Genomic DNA, 20,523 nt, shown 5'->3' on the forward strand with positions numbered 1-20,523 from the left:
TGGTTGGCGAATAAACAATTTAAAAGAGGGTGCTCATTCCAAATTTGATTCAAGGTTGGGTAAGGAAGGGTTGGTAGGCTATATTTTTTATAATAAGCAAAATTTATCTTCATGATTAAAATACATATTAAAGTGCTGTCCAAATTATAAAGAAGGAATGGAATTGCAGAAATATTTAAATTAACACCTAACTATTCAAATAGAATATGAAATATCATAGGTACTAAATATTTCCTCCAGATATTTTTATAAAGTTAGAATTCAAGTAAAGAAATTCACAACAATTTTATCATGCTCAAAGCATGTTACAGATGCTATTGAGTAGACAGTGTGGAGGGTCTTTAAAAATGCAGATTCTGTAATTGAAAGCCCTGAGCCTTTATTTTCTATCTATAAAATAAATTATAATATAGAGCCAAATTCATAAGTTCTGAGGACTAAATAAACTAATCCATTTCCAGTTCTCTAAATGTGTCTAGAAAAGAGTAAGTATGCAATATGTTAGCCAATTGCAATAGTAATATTACTAGCAGTAGTAGTAGTACTAGCAGTATTTATGACATAAAATCAGAATTCTGTAAAAACATGTTATTTCAAAATAAAAAATATTTTAAAGTATATTTTAGCAAAACAACTAAATTTTTAATAATAAACCCGAAAAAGCTATAGTTTTAGGTAATAACATGAATTAGACTGTAGAATTTAAAAAAGATGACTAGATTATTAAGATTGTTTCCTATAATAAATTATTACTCAAAATAATAATAGTTTTTGATACACTGAGGGGTATGCACACATACATCAAATAGTATAACACTGAAATTTTCATATCTATGATTTTAATTTTTTTAAAATATTAAATATGGCATAAAAGTAAGTTTAGGCTATTTCATGGCACAGGAGTTCTAAAAAGCAAAATTACATCATTGCCTAAAAATTACAAATAAGAAATTGTTTCATTGAAAAATTAAACCTTGGGCCTCCCCGGTGGTGCAGCGGTTGAGCGCTGGGTTGCAAAGCCGCCCGCAACCTCTGCTGCGCCAGTTCGATCCCCGGCTGCTCCCCGGCCACCAGAGGAGGGTCCCACATGGCGCCAGACCTCTCCTGCCGCCCGCTGCTCCCCTCAGCAGTGTACTTCGGTCCTTCTGCCTGTTCTGCATCCTGCTCTGACTCTGGTGAATTCTCTCACCCTCCCGCGCTTCTGACTGTACCCAGTGCTTGTATGTATGTATGTATAAATCAATCAATCAATCAATAAATAAATCTTTAAAAAAAATTAAACCTTAATAGGTTTATTTTCCATTTATCACTATTTAGCATATGCTAAATATGTACAAATGTGTGTGTATGTGTGTGTGTGTGTGTGTGTGTATATATATATAGAGAGAGAGAGAGATGATGATGTAAAGGTTAATCAAAAATTACATTTTCATAGAGATGTTATTTTGCTGGAGTAAAGGGAAAATTGTTCACCTTTTACATAAAATTTGTGCCATTTTGTGATAGCACATTTTTTGAAGAATTATCAGAGGACTAAATGTTGTTGGAGTTCAGTATATAACAAGATATCTTATTTCCAAAAGTATTTTTAAGCATTGCTAGAGAACAAATAGAAACCCCAGATAAAATTGTTTTAGTATAGTATTTAATTCAAACTTTGATGTTTAGACAATCTTCCTTTTGTTATTACTTGAAAAATCAGTATAGTTTACTACTATTCTTAAAAGGAATAAATAGAATAGTTTATTAATAAGACTCAACCAGCCAAAACCTTCATTGTAGGATCCCAACTCAAACTCTTTTGAAGTAGGAATACTGGACAGCCATGAGTTAAATTCTCCAGATTATTAAATATTCAGCCTAGCCCATCAACTTTTAGTTTCATTCTTAAATTCAGGTGAAATTTCCTAATCCATCCTTTTATGGATAGACACATGGGATCAGCAAGTAAAAAGCATACCCTTAGAATCTTGTATGTTGTTTAAAAATTTAGTAAGACAAAAGTTTAGTAACACAACTAAGTAACACAAAATTACTTATTTAGGTCATAATCTTTAGATGACACAATAATCTCTTCTACATCCACATGGCATTAAATAAGCAGAGATCTAACACAGATCAGTTTCTTTCCTGTAATAACTTCAAGAAGAAATTTCTCACAGACCTGAGTGAGAATCTTCCTACAAAAATGGCATTTAGAGAGAAGTACTTCAATTTTAAATATATAATTTTTGGATCTTCTAAGGAATGTAAAAACTTTTCCCAAGTTTTATCACTGATATTATCACTTATAATAGGAGAGGTATTAATATCCTCATCCCTGGAACTTGTGAATGTTAACATTACTTGGCAAAGAGGAATTAAGGAAGCAGATGGAATTAAAGTTGCTGATCAGATGGCTTAAAAAATACAGATTATCCTAGACTACCCAGGTGAGCCCTATCACAAGGGTTCTTAAATGTGAAAGAGGGGGAGGAATTAGAGTCATGAAGGAGGGCTGAGAAATACTCAATCAGCAACTGTTGGCTTTGAAAATGGAGAAGGGCCATGAGCCAAGCCTTGAGAAGCTAGAACAGTGAAGCAAATGGCATCTTCCCCAGTGACTTCAGAAAGGAACTCAGCCCTGCAGATACCTTGATTTTTAGCCCAGTGAGATTCCCTTCAGATTTTAGACTTCCACAACAACAAAATTATAAACATGTTTTTAAAGCCACAACATCTGTGCTAATTTGCTACAGCAGCATTCTCATATCTAACATATTCAATTAAGAAGTGAAGTTTATATATAACCAAACATCCCATCTTTCCATTATTTTCTGAAACATCTAATTAATACAATCTCACCTAGAGGTAGACTTTCTGATCTCAGAACTTCTATAAAAAAGTTAACCAAAGAATTACAGTGGTAATATTTCACACTTGCTCTTAAAGACACAAATAGTATCACCAAAGAATAACAAAGTTGTTTATTTCTTGTTCTTCATGTAAACCTGTAATGTATGACAATTAATTTGTGTCATTAGAAAAATAAAAGCATTTGTATATATTATTAAGTGTGAACAGTATTAGTCTGGCGAAGCAGATAAAGCAACAACCTTATAAATTACCTTACTACACAACCATTTAGTATGATTAACCTGTTTCCTTCTGAATTCTGGGTATATTACTGTCAGAGACAAACCACTTGGAAAATATCCAAGTTTTGTGGCCCGTGAAAAAGGAAAAAAAATAACAAATTGTTTTTAGTGATTTCACTGGTAAGAAAGCAGAGATGATTTCTGAGCTATGACAAATTATTGAGTCAACCACCTCAGAAGATCCACATACCAAAGAATTATTATTCAGGTCCATCTTCCCGGAGAATGGTCCCCAGGTTGTTCCCACTGGAAGTTGCTGCCGACTCTGAATTTTTCGTTCCCCATCTTTCTGAAAGACTTCCAGCTCTCCTGCAGACAAGGAAAACAAGAGGGGTTTAGACTTTCACTTCTTTACAAGCACAATATTCTCAGGATTCCTAGGAAGAGAATTAATTACGCTTGCTGAAAAAAAAAATGATCTTATTATGCTGAGACTAAAATAAAGCTTGTTCCTATAATTGTAGTCATATTCAGTTCAATTTCTTTCTTGCACCTTTTCACACACATCATCTACTGAAGTCAATTTTATTTATTAAGTCTTTAAGAACCCCAAATAATAACATTTCCTCAAAAAGCAAAGATCCAAAACCAAAATAGATAGACATGGAACATTAGGACAATGACTTAGTGTTCAAATTCTCATATTTGAGCACCAATGAACTAAAAAATTACAATTAAAGATATATAACCTAGGCAATAACATGAGTGTAGCTATTTAAGACCAGTGAGCAGTAAAACTGGAGAGTTTACAACAGTTCTTTATTTCCTGAAATTACTACTAGCTTCAAGGACTAAAATATCTACATGTACAAAAAGTAAAGATGCATATTTTCTTTTTTTTAAGATTTATTTATTTATACAAGAACTGGGGTACAGGTCAGAGATGCGGGAGGGTAAGAAAATTCACCAGAGACAGAGTGGGGAGCAGAACAGGCAGATGGACTGAAGAGACTGCTGAGGGGAGCAGTGGGCGAGACAGAAGAGGTCTGTCGCACCATGTGGGTATCTCCCTGGCCCCCAGGGATCGAACCCACACTGCAGAGACTGCGGACAGCTTCACAGCGCTGTGCTCAACCTTCTGCGCCACTGGGAAGGCCCGGAGATGCATATTTTTCCAAATAAAAAATGTTTGGCCAAAAATCTTCACTTGTTTGTGTTTAGCACTTTAGGTAAGATTCCATGTCACTAAATGTCCTTGGACAAAAATCACAAAAGAAAAGCCAGTTTAGGATGGTCTTCTTCCTTTCCATTCCTCCCATTTAATACTTTGGGTTTGTTAAGGGGAAACAAGAAGTGAAAACACATTTACAAACAGCTCTGACTTTTAATGGATTAAGAACTACAAATTTAGAGCAGATCACAAAGTGATACCCAAATATCTTCAAAGTTTTTGAGGTGTATTTGACTATTGTAAGGCAAATGGATTAATAATTTTGTGCAACTAGCCTCTGTGGCTATCACCTGCGGCCTTGCAGATGTTAAGACAAAGGGCGCTTGGAGGCATGGACTTGGGGCACACATGCCTGATTGTGGACACCTGGATCATGGGTGCGTGCATGCATAAGTGTGCACACCTGAGCCTAGAGGCCAAGGTTATAAAGATATTACCACTCAGAGATGGAAAGCAGCTATGGGAGGATGAGCTGTGTGACCTAGTAAACCTGGAGACAACATGCAAGAGAGCACACCAGAGAAAGCCCAGAGAAAAGAGCAAACGATTTGCTGGGGGCTGGGAGGCTTGCCAGATTCCTGGCCCCCACCCCCCACCATGTGCCTCGTTGCCCTATTACAACTATGCATTACAGTTTTATGCAGGCCAAAAATAACATATATGAGCTCTCAAAGATTGCCATAACAGAAAGACTGTTCAACTATCAAGTCATTTCCTCCCACTTAATACTTTGGGTTTGTTAAGGGGAAACAGAAGTATGAACACTGGCATAAAGTGGGAATTCATCAAATACTTGCTTAAAAAAATCAATTGATTGGGGCCTCCCTGGTGGCGCAAGGTATTAAGCACCGCACTATGAAGCAATCCGTAGCCTCTGCAGCACGAGTTCGATCCCCGGCCAGCCAGGGAACAACCCACATGGCGCAGCAGACCTCTCCTGACTTGCCCGATGCTCCCCTCAGCAGTGTATTTCAGTCAGTCTGCCTGTTCTGTTCCCCACTCTGTCTCTGGTGAATCCTCTCATCCTGTGCATCTCTGGCCTATACCCCAGCTCTTGTATGCATAAACAAATAAATCTTTAACAAAAATCAACCAATCAATAAAAAATAAATCAGGGCTTCAATAAATGACTGTCAGTCTTGGGCTTCCTTGGTGGCACAAGGGGTTAAGCACAGCAATCACCAGCCTCTGCAGCATGAGTTCGATCCCTGGGCGGCCAGGGAGCTACCCACATGGCGTGGCAGACCTCTCCTGTCTTGCCCGCTGCTCCCCTCAGGAGTGTATCTCGGTCAATCTGTTGTTTCTCACTCTGTCTCTGATGAATCCTTTCACCCCCTGTACCTCTGGCCTGTACCCCAGTTCTTGTATGCCTAAATAAATATTTAAAATAAAAATAAATGACAGTCTAAACATTGTTTGGGATAAAAAGAATAAAAATTTCAATCCAGAATGGGAGCTCCCACTTTATATAAATCTATGATAGTATTGTCATACCAAAATTTTTCTGTTTTAAAATTTTAGTCTCAATAATGTAATTTTCAATGGTATTTCTTTTTAGTTGACTCAACAGAAGACTTGAAAATAGGAAGGAATGGAATGAGAAATATAAGTGGATATTCATATGTAGCTGTGGAAAATCTTAAGTAGGATAGAATCTACTCAGTAATTACTTTTTCTAACTGACACACAGCCTGGTGAGTAATATGGTGTGACCATTTTGCCTATTGGTCTTAGTTTTATTTCAACTCAATAAATATCCTTAAATATGCATATTTAACCTTGGTATAAATTGTTTATGTTTCTGTAGTTGGAATAAACCCGAGTTCAATTATATCTTTTGTCGGTAGCTTACATTTATCACCCCCTTTTAATAGTTAGAGTCCTGAACATTAGTTTTTGTGTTTTTATATTTGCTTATCCCAAAAGTCACGAGTATATAAACCACAGCCTACTAAAATAGTGTGTCATGGTTACCTTATACAAAATAAGTTTACCGATACCTGAACAATGAAGAAGCAAAGGAAATTTCATATTCACAGTAAGAAATTTAAATTCAAGGACTATACCTCTGTTTTCCATTCTTCTCATACCGCCTTCCTTTCATGCTTGCCAAGTATATTAAAAATAGAAGAATTCGTTAAATTCATTATATTAGGAAAAATACAACTCATGTTTTTTTCAATCTGATGTATTTGTAGCTAAAGAAAGATCAGCAATGAAAAACATGGATCCAGAAAGAGTCAACAGGTCTCAGTTTCTGTATTAATATTAAATAAATGTATTAATATTAAATAACATGTTAATGTTATATATGAAGCTCTGAAACTTATTCAGATGCAGGGACTATGGAACACGAACAATATGTTTCTGTAGATGGAATGAAAAAAATTCTGAGATTTCACCCTGAAAATGTACTCACACTAATACAATCTTTTTGATTAATGCATGGAATCAGAGACTTTGTATAGAAAAGACAGAGACTTTGAAAAGATAGAAATCAAAAATGAATTGGTGGGAAATGTCTCTCAAAGATTTTATATTCATATGTGATAATGTAGTTATTTAAATCTCTAACATAATTTTTGATTGAAAATAAATTGTTTAATTTCTATCTGATAGTTCTTACCATTTTCAACCATACTAGTTTTATAAACTTATTTTACAATTTACCATTGAAAGATAAAATAGACTTCAATCCCTCAGCTAAACAATAGTTAAGAATGTTCTTTTCTACATAAAGATGATGTCCAAATAATTTGCTTGTTTTTACACACTAAAAAAGCAGTTATGTCACACTGAAGCGATACTACAGGAATCATGAGGATCTTTGAAAACCCTTTAAAAAAGTAATTCATCCTCTCTTTCTGCCACTGACATTTTTCATTTGAAAAGGGTTCAGACTCAGTCAAACAGTGACTTCTTATCTATACCTGTGGATTTACAAGCAGGTCTGTCTTTTAATGGATTAAGAACTACAAACTTAGGGCAGATCATAAAATGATACCCAAATATCTCTTAAGTTTCTGAGGTGTCTTTGACTATGCACTACAATTTGAAGCAGACCAAAAATACATTTATGAGCTCTCAAAGACTGCTATAACAGAAACACTATTCGACTGCTAAGTCTGTAATTTCAACTTTATTAGACAGGCAGGCAAATCCAGGTCTCCTTTTTGACCTATCAAGAAGTTATTTTGAGGTTTGCAGAAATCCTTTCTGTTGCTAAAATTGTCAAGCAAAAATATTCATTTACATTTACATAAATATTCCTTCACTCATAATATCTTCACAGAAAAGTAAACAAATAATGAGCATTTATACAGTACCAAGGCTAAATAGGTTAATGATAGCAAGAGAAAACATTGTATAAAAGGAAGCTATATTTAGTTTAACTTATATGTTGCTTACAAGTATTTGTTTAATTTTTCAAGATTATTAAATGTCATGAAAGGGAAAAAACAATATGGCACTAAAATAAGATTGATTTTTAGTCCCAACTCTATTCCATTTTCTAAATAATCCACTAAATGGTTTTGAATAAGTAATATTTCTGAATCTTTATTAGAGAAGAGTTTGCACTCACTTCTATTGGGTAAGATAGATGACACCCTAAGTTTCTTTCCCAAGATCTGATATAGCAAGAAAATCAAAAGAACATTGGTCTGGTGGGTCAGACATCCAGGGTTCTCCAACCACGTTAGCATAAAATGAATATTTGACTTGAAAAGACCAGAGATTTCAAAATCAGAGAGCAGTTTCCAGTTCGTAATCAATTCTTTCATTACTTTTGGCCTCTTTCTTATTTATTCATTCATTTAATACACAAGTATTTACTGGGTGTTTATTAAATTCTAGACAATGGCACAAATGTATAAAGCGACAAACAAAACAAGTCTGAACCCTGAATAAATTTCAGGAAATGTAATCCATTAGCATCAGGAAGTAGAAAACATAGAACATAGCAACTATTTGGATTTGAGGAATTAAGGAAGGGAAAAATCCAAGAATGATGTTCAGGTTACTGACTTGGGCAAGTGTGTCAACATTATGTACCTACCAAGACAGGGAAAATAGAGGAAAAACAAGATTTAAGAGTAAGATGGGTAGCTCTTATTTGGAAATATTGAGGTGAAAGTGGCTGTAAAATAAAGCAAGAGGTGAAATGCAGTGGGCAGGTATAAGCCTGGGGCTCAAAGCAAAGTCTTCACTAGTGTGATAAATTTTGACATTTATTTAACAACTAAAACCAGCTTGTAATAGTAATAAAAGTCATAGGATCGTGGATCCTATGTTATAGCATGATAAAATAAGAAGACCTAGGATAGAGTTCCAAGAATATTCAAAAGTCAACATAATGGAGTAAAGACACAGAACATTTAGAAGTAGAAAAAAAAAATAGGAATGAAACTGACTGTGGTCCTGTAGCAATGGTCTGAAAATTTAGAGGAGGAGGAATCAATCAAGTAATCTGACAATTTATGAGAGTAAGAAAGGGGCTGGAGACTCCTTTTGATGAGATGGAGATCATGGATGTTTGGAGTGAATGAAGTTTTGCAGAATTGGAAGTCAGAACACAGTAATTACCAAGTTCCTCAATCTTTTGAACTTTACTTTCTGCAAAAATAGGAATTGCAATATCTATCTTACATGGTCACTGTGAGGATTAGTTAAGACAACAGATGGAAAGTCCCTAATAACTACTGCTATTTCACCCAAACAAATGAAGTATTCTGAGAGCATGTCCACACACTCCAACCATCACTCTAGCCATCACCTGTTTCTGTTGTCACAGTCCCTCTTTATCACCTTTTTCCAAATTATACCCAAGACCCTGACTTACCTTCCTCTTCACTATCTCCTGGATTCATCTTTTTATCAGCATTTCCCAAATTATTATCAACTCAGATGTAGATGACCAACCAGCTTCGATACACTATTACTCCAAGCCAGATCCCAAATCCGTGCCAGGATAAATGTACTAAAATTCCACTTCTGCCATGTTACTCATTTGTGCAAGCTCCTTCACTAGCTCTCTTCTGATGACTCCAGAGCATCTACCTCTGAATCTTTATACCACTATGTTGCACCTCAGTGTCCAGATGACTTATATGTCCTGATCTGCACAACACGCTCGTCTCCCTCTAGTCAGGAATGTCTTCCTCACCAGAACTTCCTCCTCATCCCCAGTTGAACTCCCACAGCTTTCTGAAAATTGTTCTAGCAATCTGCAGGCACACCATCCTTGCCCTGTTTTAATAAATTCTACTCATGTTGCAAGATGAATCCAAAGCTATTTTCTTTAATAAAATGTTTCTGAACTCCACAAAAAAACTCCCTTCTCCTTCCCTAGTACCCTCCTGACATAGTACCACACAGTATACATTGAATTATTTCCCAGTGGCTTCTCTTTGATAACTTCTTTTACCCAAACAACAATATCAGCATTTTGAACTACAGGTAATTTTTAATTTTTTTTATCCTCTAGTAATTCATACAGTTTATAGTTAATTGCAATACGGATTTAATGTAGTTGAATGGATGCAGATTTTCTTAAGTTCACAGATTTAATTTTAGTACCATTGAAGTTGATTTTAAAGACAAAAAAAGTTGTCTTAAATATGTCTCCTCTATTTGTATTACCATCATATATTTCATTTCTTCAACATTTTACTACATTCACATCTATTACCTCATCTGTGAAATATGAAGCACGAGGAAAAATAAAGTTTTTTTTTTTTTTCTCCTCTGCCCTGTTCATATTTTTGCAGCTATTCTTCAAAAAGAAGTCTTATTTTTAACAAGCTGGGTAAGTTCACACAAAATATTTGAGACACATAGATGGACTAATCAATTTTGGTAAAAGATAATATTGTTAGTGCTGAGGGCTGTTTCTCTTATCTTCTTGATAATGTATACTTTTAAAAGTCTGTGATTACTCAAAGACTGACGATAACTTCACTTTAAAAAAAAAGGTTCTAAGTCAAAAATCACCACCATACAGCAGCTTTTAAGATATCAACCCACTTTTTTTATATAAATAAAAAGAAATTCACTGGTGAAAAGAAATACTTAATATTCCAAGAGATACCCTCAATTCACTTTTCACTGAAGGTGCCATCAGCCATTGTTTTGTTTCTTTTTTAATAGGGTCTTTTTAATGCCTCTTTAGAAAGCAAAATTTATGAGAAGTATAACACACCAAAGGGGAACAGACAAGATACGGGTCTTTTAGCACAGTTATTGACAACCATGCTTTGGCTGAATTCAGCATTAAGTTGATGACATAAATGTAGTACATGGAATTTAGAGGACATCCCTTACTTAACTCCAGGCATGGTTTTCACAGAAAGACATGGTTACAAGTAAATGAGATGACAGGTCATATACATATAATGAAAATAAACTTTGGATTGGTTTGAACTCAGTTTTAATATACATCAAAATTTTAAAACCAACCACATGAATTAGCTCATAATGTTTATCAGGCCTTCGTATAGCAGAAGGCCATTGTGTCAGAAGCCATATTTATATTTTTTCATGGCTGGAAAACATTATACATTATGGTATCAAACATGGATAGCCCTGAAGTCATGCTGAGTTCAAAAGGCTCTCAAAGATTCTAAAAATCTAAAAACATTTTCAAAGTCAGCCAAGGTGGCTGAAGGATGGCAGAGCTCTTGCTTTTTTTATGGTTTAACCATTTGATGGCTGCCTTCCAGAACCATAAGAGGGTTAGATCATTTTACTGCTGATGATCTTCACAGCCAAACTGCAGTCTTGCCACTACAAGTGTCTCCTTGGGCACTCATAACAAAATGTTTCATCTGCATTTTGAAACAAAAGAGTGCTGTTTATATTGTGCTATGTTGAGCCCTCTCAAAGCATGGTTTGGCACAGGCAATCACAGGGCTTGGTTAGTGGCTACAGATCGCCTTATAGGGATACCTTTTCTAATTTTCCTTCTCAATTTTTGAGTCATACAGTCATAACACACACTAAACTACAGTTTTGACCATAAACTTGAAATACGACGTTCCCTATTCAAGTACTCCAGTCAAACCCTGATAAATCAGGCTGGCCATGCAGTGATCTTATCCCTTCTGACTCTTTAATAAATCGAACCTTGTAAGTTTATACTGTTGGAAGTTGTCACTAAATGAAATTGTGACCTTATCCGGCGCATGAACTTATCCTGCTGACAACTACATTTATTGTGTGGATAAGAAAGGGAAAAAAAGGAAAAAAAGAATAAAGAAAAAAATGAGATATTTGATAATTCTGATCTTAGCCATATGTAACTCTAACAGATGGGATCTTTTTGATGTTCCATTAATGATTTGCCAAAGATGAGTCTACTTAGAGAAAAATGCTCACCCTAGGTAAGTGCTGGGGGCACTGCAGATGATATTAAAAGTGCATGAAGAGGTACTGGGTGACAGCAGTGAATCAGAAGCTATTAGTCTAACACAAAGAGCCTTGAATTAGCTTGTAATTGCACTGGGAAAGATAACATAATGGTGGTGGCAAAATAGAAACATTCCCTTTTCACACGATGCATTCAGTATCTAAAACCTACAACAAGACACTGGAATTGTCTTAAAATCTATGGCACATTAAGATACAGATTTCTGAAGAACACAAAATGCACCCTTTGAATATAGTTTCTAAAATGTCATAGATATCAATGTGTTTAAGAAGCAAAACTTTGACAAATAATACAAATATTGGCTTCTCTTACAAATTCAGGAGCCTTTTGCTTTAGTGTTCAGGCTGGCCTTAAAGATTAATTCCAAGAATATCACAGGCCTGTGTATTCATTTTAGCCTAAGGCCCAATGAAACCTACAAATTATCACCTTTAAGATAGAAAAAGAGATGAAATATGGTTCTAAGTGGTAATATTCTTAACATAGAAAATTCAAGATGATTTTTAAAAACAACACCATGATCTGAAATAAGTAGAAAGACTTTACTTGCATATTCCCATATAAAATAAGTTGTATCCACAGATACCACGTTCAAGAGGAAAAGAAAGAAATTGCCACCTTTTACCCTTGGTTCAATAGTTTATAAGTAGAAATGTTTGGAAAAGTCACTGGAAGGAGGAGCTGCAGTTTCTGGACACTTTTCAGCTGCTGGAAGGAGAAGGGGGGAGTCATCACTCATTTGCTTAAGAAACCTGGCACAGTCCGCTGCTCTGCTGCCAGAAACCCTCCCCGACCTTCCAGACAACACTTCTTGTCACAGGCTGACCCAGTACCATTTCCTGATTCAAATCTAGAGAAGCAGAGGGAGGGTATGCTTTGGGAGGTGAGGGCTTAGGGAGGAAGCACCATGGAGGAGGAGAGCGGTCTGGGCTAACAGACACAGGAAGCAGCAGGGAGGGGCTATCTCAAAAGTAGGCCCATCAGCAGGAGGGCCAGGGAAGGGGCAGGGCCTGCAGAGTTCTGGTCAGGGAAGATTTGTTTTCTCTGGGGAATAAACTCTAAAGGAGAAATGCTGGATAAAAAAATCAACCATGGATTCTTTTTGATGAAAAAAAACAAAAACAAAAACAAGGAGTAGCTTTTAAATAACATTTCACACAGTGGATCTCATTGATGTCTTAGGGTTCTAAATTTTAAACATTTACTTTTGTCTGTTAAAATTGCATGTATTTTTATAGGTCATATTTATTAACTTAGAAGAAGATAGTTGATGCACAATGAAACTTTTCACAAGCCACTGCTGACATTTAAAGACCATGTATACTTGTTTCCTGGTTAATAAGGTTTTTTTTTTTTAAATTGACACCTATAATAAACTCAGGCAATATCATATTTTTACACTGTGAGATGGTATAGATGGAGATAAAAAAGAAATATTTTGACAAGCTTTAACAAATATTCTTAGCATCAATATTCTTAGATCAATTGTGATCCGGGTGAGTTGTGCCTGGAAAAAAAGGCCTACATGCAGCTCCCTTTAAGAGTGGGGAGGTGACTCTGTGGGTCACAAAATTAGAGAATCAAAGGAAGAGAGGGTGATATGACAGATGACAAGTAACATGAGGAAACTACAGCACTACCTTCAATGCCTTTCCTCCACTCCAGGGAAGTAAGTGCTCTGGGAAGAACTTTCAGCCCATAATAGAAATGTATACAAGACAAATGTAAGAGTGATATTCCAGTATAGTTTAAAATTTTTTAGCCAGAGAACAAGAATAAGTATTGCTTTTTAGAAGGGTTTTAAGAAACAGAGTGAAAAACAGAATAAAGAGATTAAACTTTAACATTTCATCAATGAATACAGATTCAAATACAGGTGGGTCCCCAAACTTGGAAGAATAAAGGCTGTGCAATACTAAACATGAAAGCACTAACTAGTTACCACTTAATTCTCTTATTTATAGGGTGTCTCTGATAAATACAATATAGGTAAATATTTATTTTGTTTGCTGGAAAGATTTCCTTTGCTGGAAAGATTTAACATGTAGGCTATACTACTGACAGTTTTTTTATTTCTAAAGTTTGAATCTGTATTGCTGAAAATAATACTTCAGAAAAAAAAAAAACCTCCTTAAGATCAAGGGAACTGCACTCATTTGCTCATCATTCTTAAGTCTTTCAGCAATGCTTATGTACCATCTCAGCTGTATATATTCTTTTTTTTTTTTTTAATAGAGGCATGTTTTTATTTATTCATCTATTTGTTTGTTTGTTTGTTTATACATGCACTGGGTACAGTCAGAAGCGCGGGAGGGTGAGAGGATTCACCAGAGCCAGAGCGGGGAGCAGAGCAGGCAGAAGGACCGAAGTACACTGCTGAGGGGAGCAGCGGGTGGCAGGAGAGGTCTGCGCGCCATGTGGGACCCTCCTCCGGTGGCCGGGGAGCAGCCGGGGATCGAACTGGCGCCACAGAGGCTGCGGGCAGCTTTGCAACCCAGCGCTCAACCGCTGCGCCACCAGGGAGGCCCTCAGCTGTATATATTCTCAAGTTACACATAACTGACAAGAGCAAATTTGCATAAAGCAGGCTCCTTGATACTTTTTTGGGGTGAAGCACATGGCTGATCTTTCTGTAATTTAAAGGCCTTAGGTATGTGGTATATGACAAAAAACCCCTTCATTTGTGTTCTGTTTAACCTGTACCATCTATTGGAGTCTGTTACCTGTAGTGAAGACGTCTGTGATTCATACAGCCTCTCCTTGCCAGAAGTTCAGAAGTGATCTCTCACTCTTGGAACTTCTGCTGTATTTGATTTTCAATTAATATTTTTCATCATTTTCTTCCTATTATTGTGCTCTGTATGGATTTACTAGCTCTCTACCTGGAACTTTCTCGCTATCCTACAGTGATTTCAACTGGTGGAATTGCAGAAAATGTAATAGTGAGTGAACATGTGTGTGTGTGTGTGCAAACATGTGCACATGCTTTTTTCAACTGCTTTGGAACCAACCACTGTGATTAGAAGATCTTTATATCAATATATTTCCAGAGCATTTTTCTTCACTTTTGAAGACACATTTTAATAGTTATTTCCCTGAGAAGTAAACACAGAGTAGGTACTTTTTTTTTTTTTTTTTTTTTTACCATTGTGGTTATTAGGCTGGGGCTTCCAGTTAAGATAACGATTGATGTTACAAACTTAGTAGTGAAACTAGGACTCCACCCCTGGATTTTCTGACCCTCTCATGCTCATTTTACTTTATCAGACTAACTCTTTAAAAAAAAATTTAACAACTTAACTAGGTGGAAGGGCTGACCTCAAGCCCCAGTATCATATCAGCAGCCATTAGAGTGGATTCATTTATAAGATTAGCTGCCACTCAATTTGGAAAGCTGAATGTCAGTGCCTGAAGCACAGGGCCACAGGGCGAGTTTTGGAGGTGTCAAGGTGGTGGGAAAGATTAAACAAACAAAACCCTGGGAAGGCATTACAGGGGGAAGAGCAGCAAAATTATTGTTTGATTATCAGAGATCACAATAAACTTTTACATTTCCATTCCAAACATTCCACAGAGAAGAAATTGAAGATGCATGGTTTTAAAGCATGTCTCTCCCCATGCTGATGATCATACTGCAGAGGAAACAGTTAGTTATTAAATAAGCTAAAATAAAAAATTCAATGTCTGGGCAGCTCTTGTCTTTTAAGACTGCCTGTCTGCGTGTATGCAGGCACCCCTTTTTTCTTTTTCTATTTTCCTTAATAAACTTGCTGTGTTTTGATATAAAAACAACAAAAAAATTGACAGTCTGATTAAATATAGCACATCATTATTAGCATAAGCTTGTCTTCCTAAGAATACAAAGTATAAAAAGGTATTCCGAACACTTTGAAACAACTCTCAATCTTTTCATTTATGTTGAGAGCACTTTCTCTGAAGCAAACTTTCTAATGTAAAATTGTACATAATGACTGTAAATTGGAAGATATGGCATCTTCACCTTCTTTAACTTTTAAAATCTTTCTGTATTACTTAGCACACTCCAGGCTATGTAGTATATGTTCAATACCTATTATACATATTTTAGTCTTGTCTTCGGTTCCTCACCTTTTCTTTTACTTTTCTTAGATCCTTCCCTTTCCAACAGATCTTGAAAAAGAGGGAAGGAAAAGGGGTTGGAGGGAGAAGGAGAAGGATGGAAAGTAGAAAGAAGGTAAGCAGGCAGATAGTATTGCTTAGGGAATAGTTTTCTTGAACCCAGAGCTTGCTGCTCACATCTGCTTGGACCTTCCCAAGGACAGAAGAAGCTGTCATGCAAACATCATTTTCTGTGTGGTGGCCCCTGGATGGAAGTCTCACACATGCTCACGTGGGGCAGGGCCCAATAGAACCAAATTTTAAACATCTGCAGATAGGCTTAGTTTCTGGACTATTTTATTCATAAATACACACTCAACTAATTTTATTTAAGGAACCATATACAAAGATATCTGTTGAACACATAATGATAAGGATTGTGGTAGATATCAGAAATATAAAAATGAATCTAATGTGGATCTTTCTTTATATGATTTATTCGAAGGGTAGGGAGGTAATGATGACCCAACTTATGAGGTTTTTAGTAAAGGTAGGAGATAAACTTTGACCATCAAGAAAAGAAATCCCCTCAGGCAACTAACTCAGAAATATAAGAGAAGGCCTATTAGAGGCGGGGAGCTGACAAAAGACAGTGTAAGTCATTTATTTCCTTTAATAGATCAGAAAAAAATCTCTTTCAAAAATGAGCAAAATACAAGGTTAACTTGAATTTTTAAACACATGTCATGTTACAAGTTAAACTCTGTAAGGCAATGAATTAGAAAGCACTACCTTGAGATAAAACTGTCAAGCCAGAAGAGGCAAATGACTGGAATTTGTTGTAAAATAACAGTTTTAAGGCCATAATAATCATATCTGTTGGTCAAAGTTTCTGTTGTTCAAGATTGTCTACATGTTCCCTTTAGACAAAAAGATGTTTCTAAAAATTGTTGGAAAATATCTCATAAACTGCCATCATCTGAAAAATATTTTCAATACGAGAAAAATTTTGTTTTTTGATAATTTCACATAAACTACTGAAATTGAGGTGATGATACTAGAAGCTATCACCTCTAGCACTAAAGATCAGAGAGGTGGTCTCACTTATCAATGTATCTGCTGTTTTTATTTCTTGGTTTCGAGTGTCTAGAAATAGAAGCAATGCTTCTTATTGCTTGTTTCTAAGATGGACTAGGTAAAGTTATTTGCTCTCCAATAGATGAATACATTCAGAACTAATGGCTTAATCTTGGTACTGAAATGTGGTACCCAGAAATGACCACAATTATCTAAACCACATGTTTGATACAACAAGTCAACTGATCTTTTAAAAAAATTTCCTAAATTCTTATTATCATGCCTATTATTTAATGACTACACATCAGAATACTCACATAGTCAAAAGAATTTTAAATTTAAAGGAAATTTATTAAACTCTTACTATGTACATAAATAAATCTTACATTCAAATATTAAGAATAATACTGGATGGTGTCACATATGTGGAATATAGAAAAAACAAAGGACCAAGGAAAAATTTTATTTTATTTTATTTTATTTTAAATAATAAATTTTATTTTTATATTCCCCATACAATTGCAACCCCCCATTCTGACCCCAATCCCTCCCCTCCCACCCCTCACCCCCCAAAGAGTGTCTTTGGTTCATAGTTTTTTGTTGATTTTGATTTTCGCTTTCTTATAGTTATTCATTTTTCTGGTCCCTTATTTAAGTTCTCTAGATTCCTGCTATGAGTGAGACCATCCGGTATTTTTCTTTTTCTTTTTGGCTTATTTCGCTGAGCATGATCCCTTCCAGCGCCATCCATGTTGCTGCAAATTGCATGTGTTTATCTTTTTTGAATGCTGAGTAATATTCCATGGTATATATGTACCACATCTTCTTAATCCAGTCATCTATTTTTGGGCATTTGGGCTGTTTCCAAAGCTTAGCTATTGTAAATAGTGCTGCTATAAACATAGGGGTGCAGGTGTTCTTTGGAATGGATGTTTCTGTGTCCTTTGGGTAAATACCTAGGAGTGGAATTGCTGGATCATATGGAAGCTCTATGTTTAGTAGGTCCAGAAATCTCCACACAGCTCTCCATAGTGGTTGGACCAGTTTGCACTCCCACCAACAGTGCAGGAGAGTTCCTTTTTCTCCACACCCTCGCCAACATTTGTTGTTGCTAGTTTTTTTAATATGTGCCATTCTCACTGGTGTAAGATGGTATCTCATGGTAGTTTTGATTTGCATTTCCCTGATGACAAGTGATATTGAACATTTTTTCATATGCCTGTTGGCCATTTGCATTTCCTCTTCAGAGAAGTTTCTTTTTAGCTCTTCTGCCCATTTTTTGACTGGATTATTTTCTTTGTTGTTGTTGAGTCTCATCAGCTCTTTGCAGATTTTTGTGATTAGTCCTTTATCATTAGTGTTGTGTGCAAAAATGTTCTCCCAGTTGGTGGGGTTTCTCTTTGTTTTTGTTATTGTCTCTTTTGCTGTACAGAAGCTCTTTAATTTGATGTAGTCCCAGCTGTTTATCTTTGCCTTCACTATCACTGCTTTGGGTGATGTGTCTGTAAAGATGTCTTTGATGTGCAAATCACGTAGTGTTTCACCTATATTTCCTTCTATATATTTTATGGTTTCAGGTCTTATGTCTAGTTCTTTAATCCATTTTGAGTTGATTTTTGTGCATGGTGTGAGGTAGTGGTCAAGCTTCATTCTTTTGCATGTAGCGACCCAGTTTTCCCAGCACCATTTATTGAACAAACTTTCTTTGCTCCAATGCATAGTCTTTGCTCCTTTGTCAAAGATTAGTTGACCATAAATCTGTGGGTTTATTTCTGGATTTTCTATTCGATTCCATTGGTCTGTGTGTCTGTTCTTGTTCCAATACCATGCAGTTTTGATGATTATGGCTTTGTAGTAGAGTTTGAAGTCTGGGAGTGTGATGCCTCCATTCCCTTCTTTTTTTTTCAGGAGAGCTTTGGCTATTCGGGGTTTTTGTGATTCCATATGAATTTCATCAATAATTGTTCTATTTCTTTGAAGAATGACATTGAAATTTTGATTGGAATAGCATTGAATCTGTAGATTGCTTTTGGTAGGATGGCCATTTTAATAATGTTTATTCTTCCAATCCATGAGCAGGGGATGTCTTTCCATTTCTTTGTGTCTTCTTCTATTTCTTTTAACAGTGTTTTATAGTTTTCTTTGTATAGGTCCTTTACCTCTTTTGTTAGATTGATTAGTTGAATTAGTTTTTCTGTGGAGTTTTTGGGGTTCTCTATGTATATTATCATATCATCTGCAAATAGTGATAGTTTGACTTCTTCTTTTCCAAGGAAAAATTTTAAAACCAACACTTAAAAACTGACCATTGATCTTAGGCATTCAGATGGGGATGGGGGAGGGGAAGGGAGAAGAGTGAAAACAGGGGAGTGGAAGGAGAATATAAAGCACTATGGTGGGGGGACTATGGGTGCTTTGGTAGAGGGAGGGCTACAGTGAATTCATCTGAGAGGGGAAATCCAACACTGTCAAAATATTAGCCAGGATGTAAAATAATGGTACAATTAATAATAAAACTTTAAAAAAAATACTTAGTTTTTTTAAGTATATATTAGAAGTTAGAAGGTACGTTTGAAATAACTGATATTTGTCAAATATGTATAAACTTGGGGCCTCCCCAGTGGCGCAGCATGTTAAGCACAGTGTTGTGAAGCTGTTCGCAGCCTCTGCCTCTGCAGCACCAGTTTGATTTCCAGGCAGCAAGGGAGATTCCCACATGGCTCGGCAGACCGCTCCTGTCTCGCCCACTGCTCCCCTCAGCAGTGTACTTTGGTCCTTCTGCCTGTTCTGTTTCCCACTCTGTCTCTGGTGAATTCTTTGCCCTGTACGTCAGTGCTTGTATAAATAAATAAATCTTTTTAAAAAATGTATAAATTTATCCATTGATGAAATGATAAGGCTTCCAAAAGGTTTCTTATTGTTTTTAAAGGAAAATAGATAGAAAGATAACTGACATGAAACTATCAAATAAATAACTTCGGATTTATTTTCTCTCTAGATACACTAACATAATTTAAACCATAGATAGTAAATAAAATTCAGAAAATAGATTCTGGTTCTTTACATTTTTCATCTGAAAGAATTGTTACCTGGAAAAGAATTAAAATATACTAGATATTGCACTACTGATATAATTTTATGCACATATCTTACCTAGAATCAAAGTAATGATTTTCCATAATGAAAATAGGAATGAAGAATGAAGACATAAGCATTTTACCTTCAATTTATAATAATCTATAATTTTTTTTCTCTGCCAAATGTATGAATGTCCCACATTTTTGTATTCTCTGATATGATAAACCTTACCTGAAAAAAGGAATCTATGATACCTTTATGAGCATATTTAGAAATAATTCCACGTATAGATAACAAGGATAAGATCAATGGGACACGTTTCAATTAAATTTGACAAATTCCTTACATTGATTTCATAAATCATTAAAAGTGAGGATTATATACACTCTTGGGATTCAATAATTCAGATCATATGAGAAAAACTCTATTGACCAACCTGAGTACCGGCTTGTCTTCTCTGACTTGCCATCAATTAAACTTTCTAATTGTTCTTTCTATGTTGTAAACATGAGTGCATACAGGCAAAAGATAGTCTGACACATAGTTAACACTCAATA

The 20,523-nt window shown here is 35.7% G+C and overlaps 1 protein-coding gene across 4 annotated transcripts in view; it reads right to left on the reverse strand.

Moving 5' to 3' along the window:
* ZFPM2 (zinc finger protein, FOG family member 2) overlaps nucleotides 1-20,523 on the reverse strand; it is a 450,746-nt gene that overhangs the window by 218,575 nt on the left and 211,648 nt on the right. For all 4 annotated transcript variants that reach the window (XM_054692032.1, XM_054692031.1, XM_054692033.1 and 1 more), the window contains one exon: nucleotides 3,328-3,446. In XM_054692032.1, the coding sequence (XP_054548007.1) occupies nucleotides 3,328-3,446 (119 nt within the window). The remainder of the gene's footprint in view (nucleotides 1-3,327; nucleotides 3,447-20,523) is intronic.

This window comes from Talpa occidentalis, unplaced genomic scaffold (assembly GCF_014898055.3).
Source record: "Talpa occidentalis isolate TD23 unplaced genomic scaffold, MPIMG_talOcc4v2.1, whole genome shotgun sequence".
In the NCBI taxonomy this organism is placed as follows: Eukaryota; Metazoa; Chordata; class Mammalia; order Eulipotyphla; family Talpidae; genus Talpa; species Talpa occidentalis.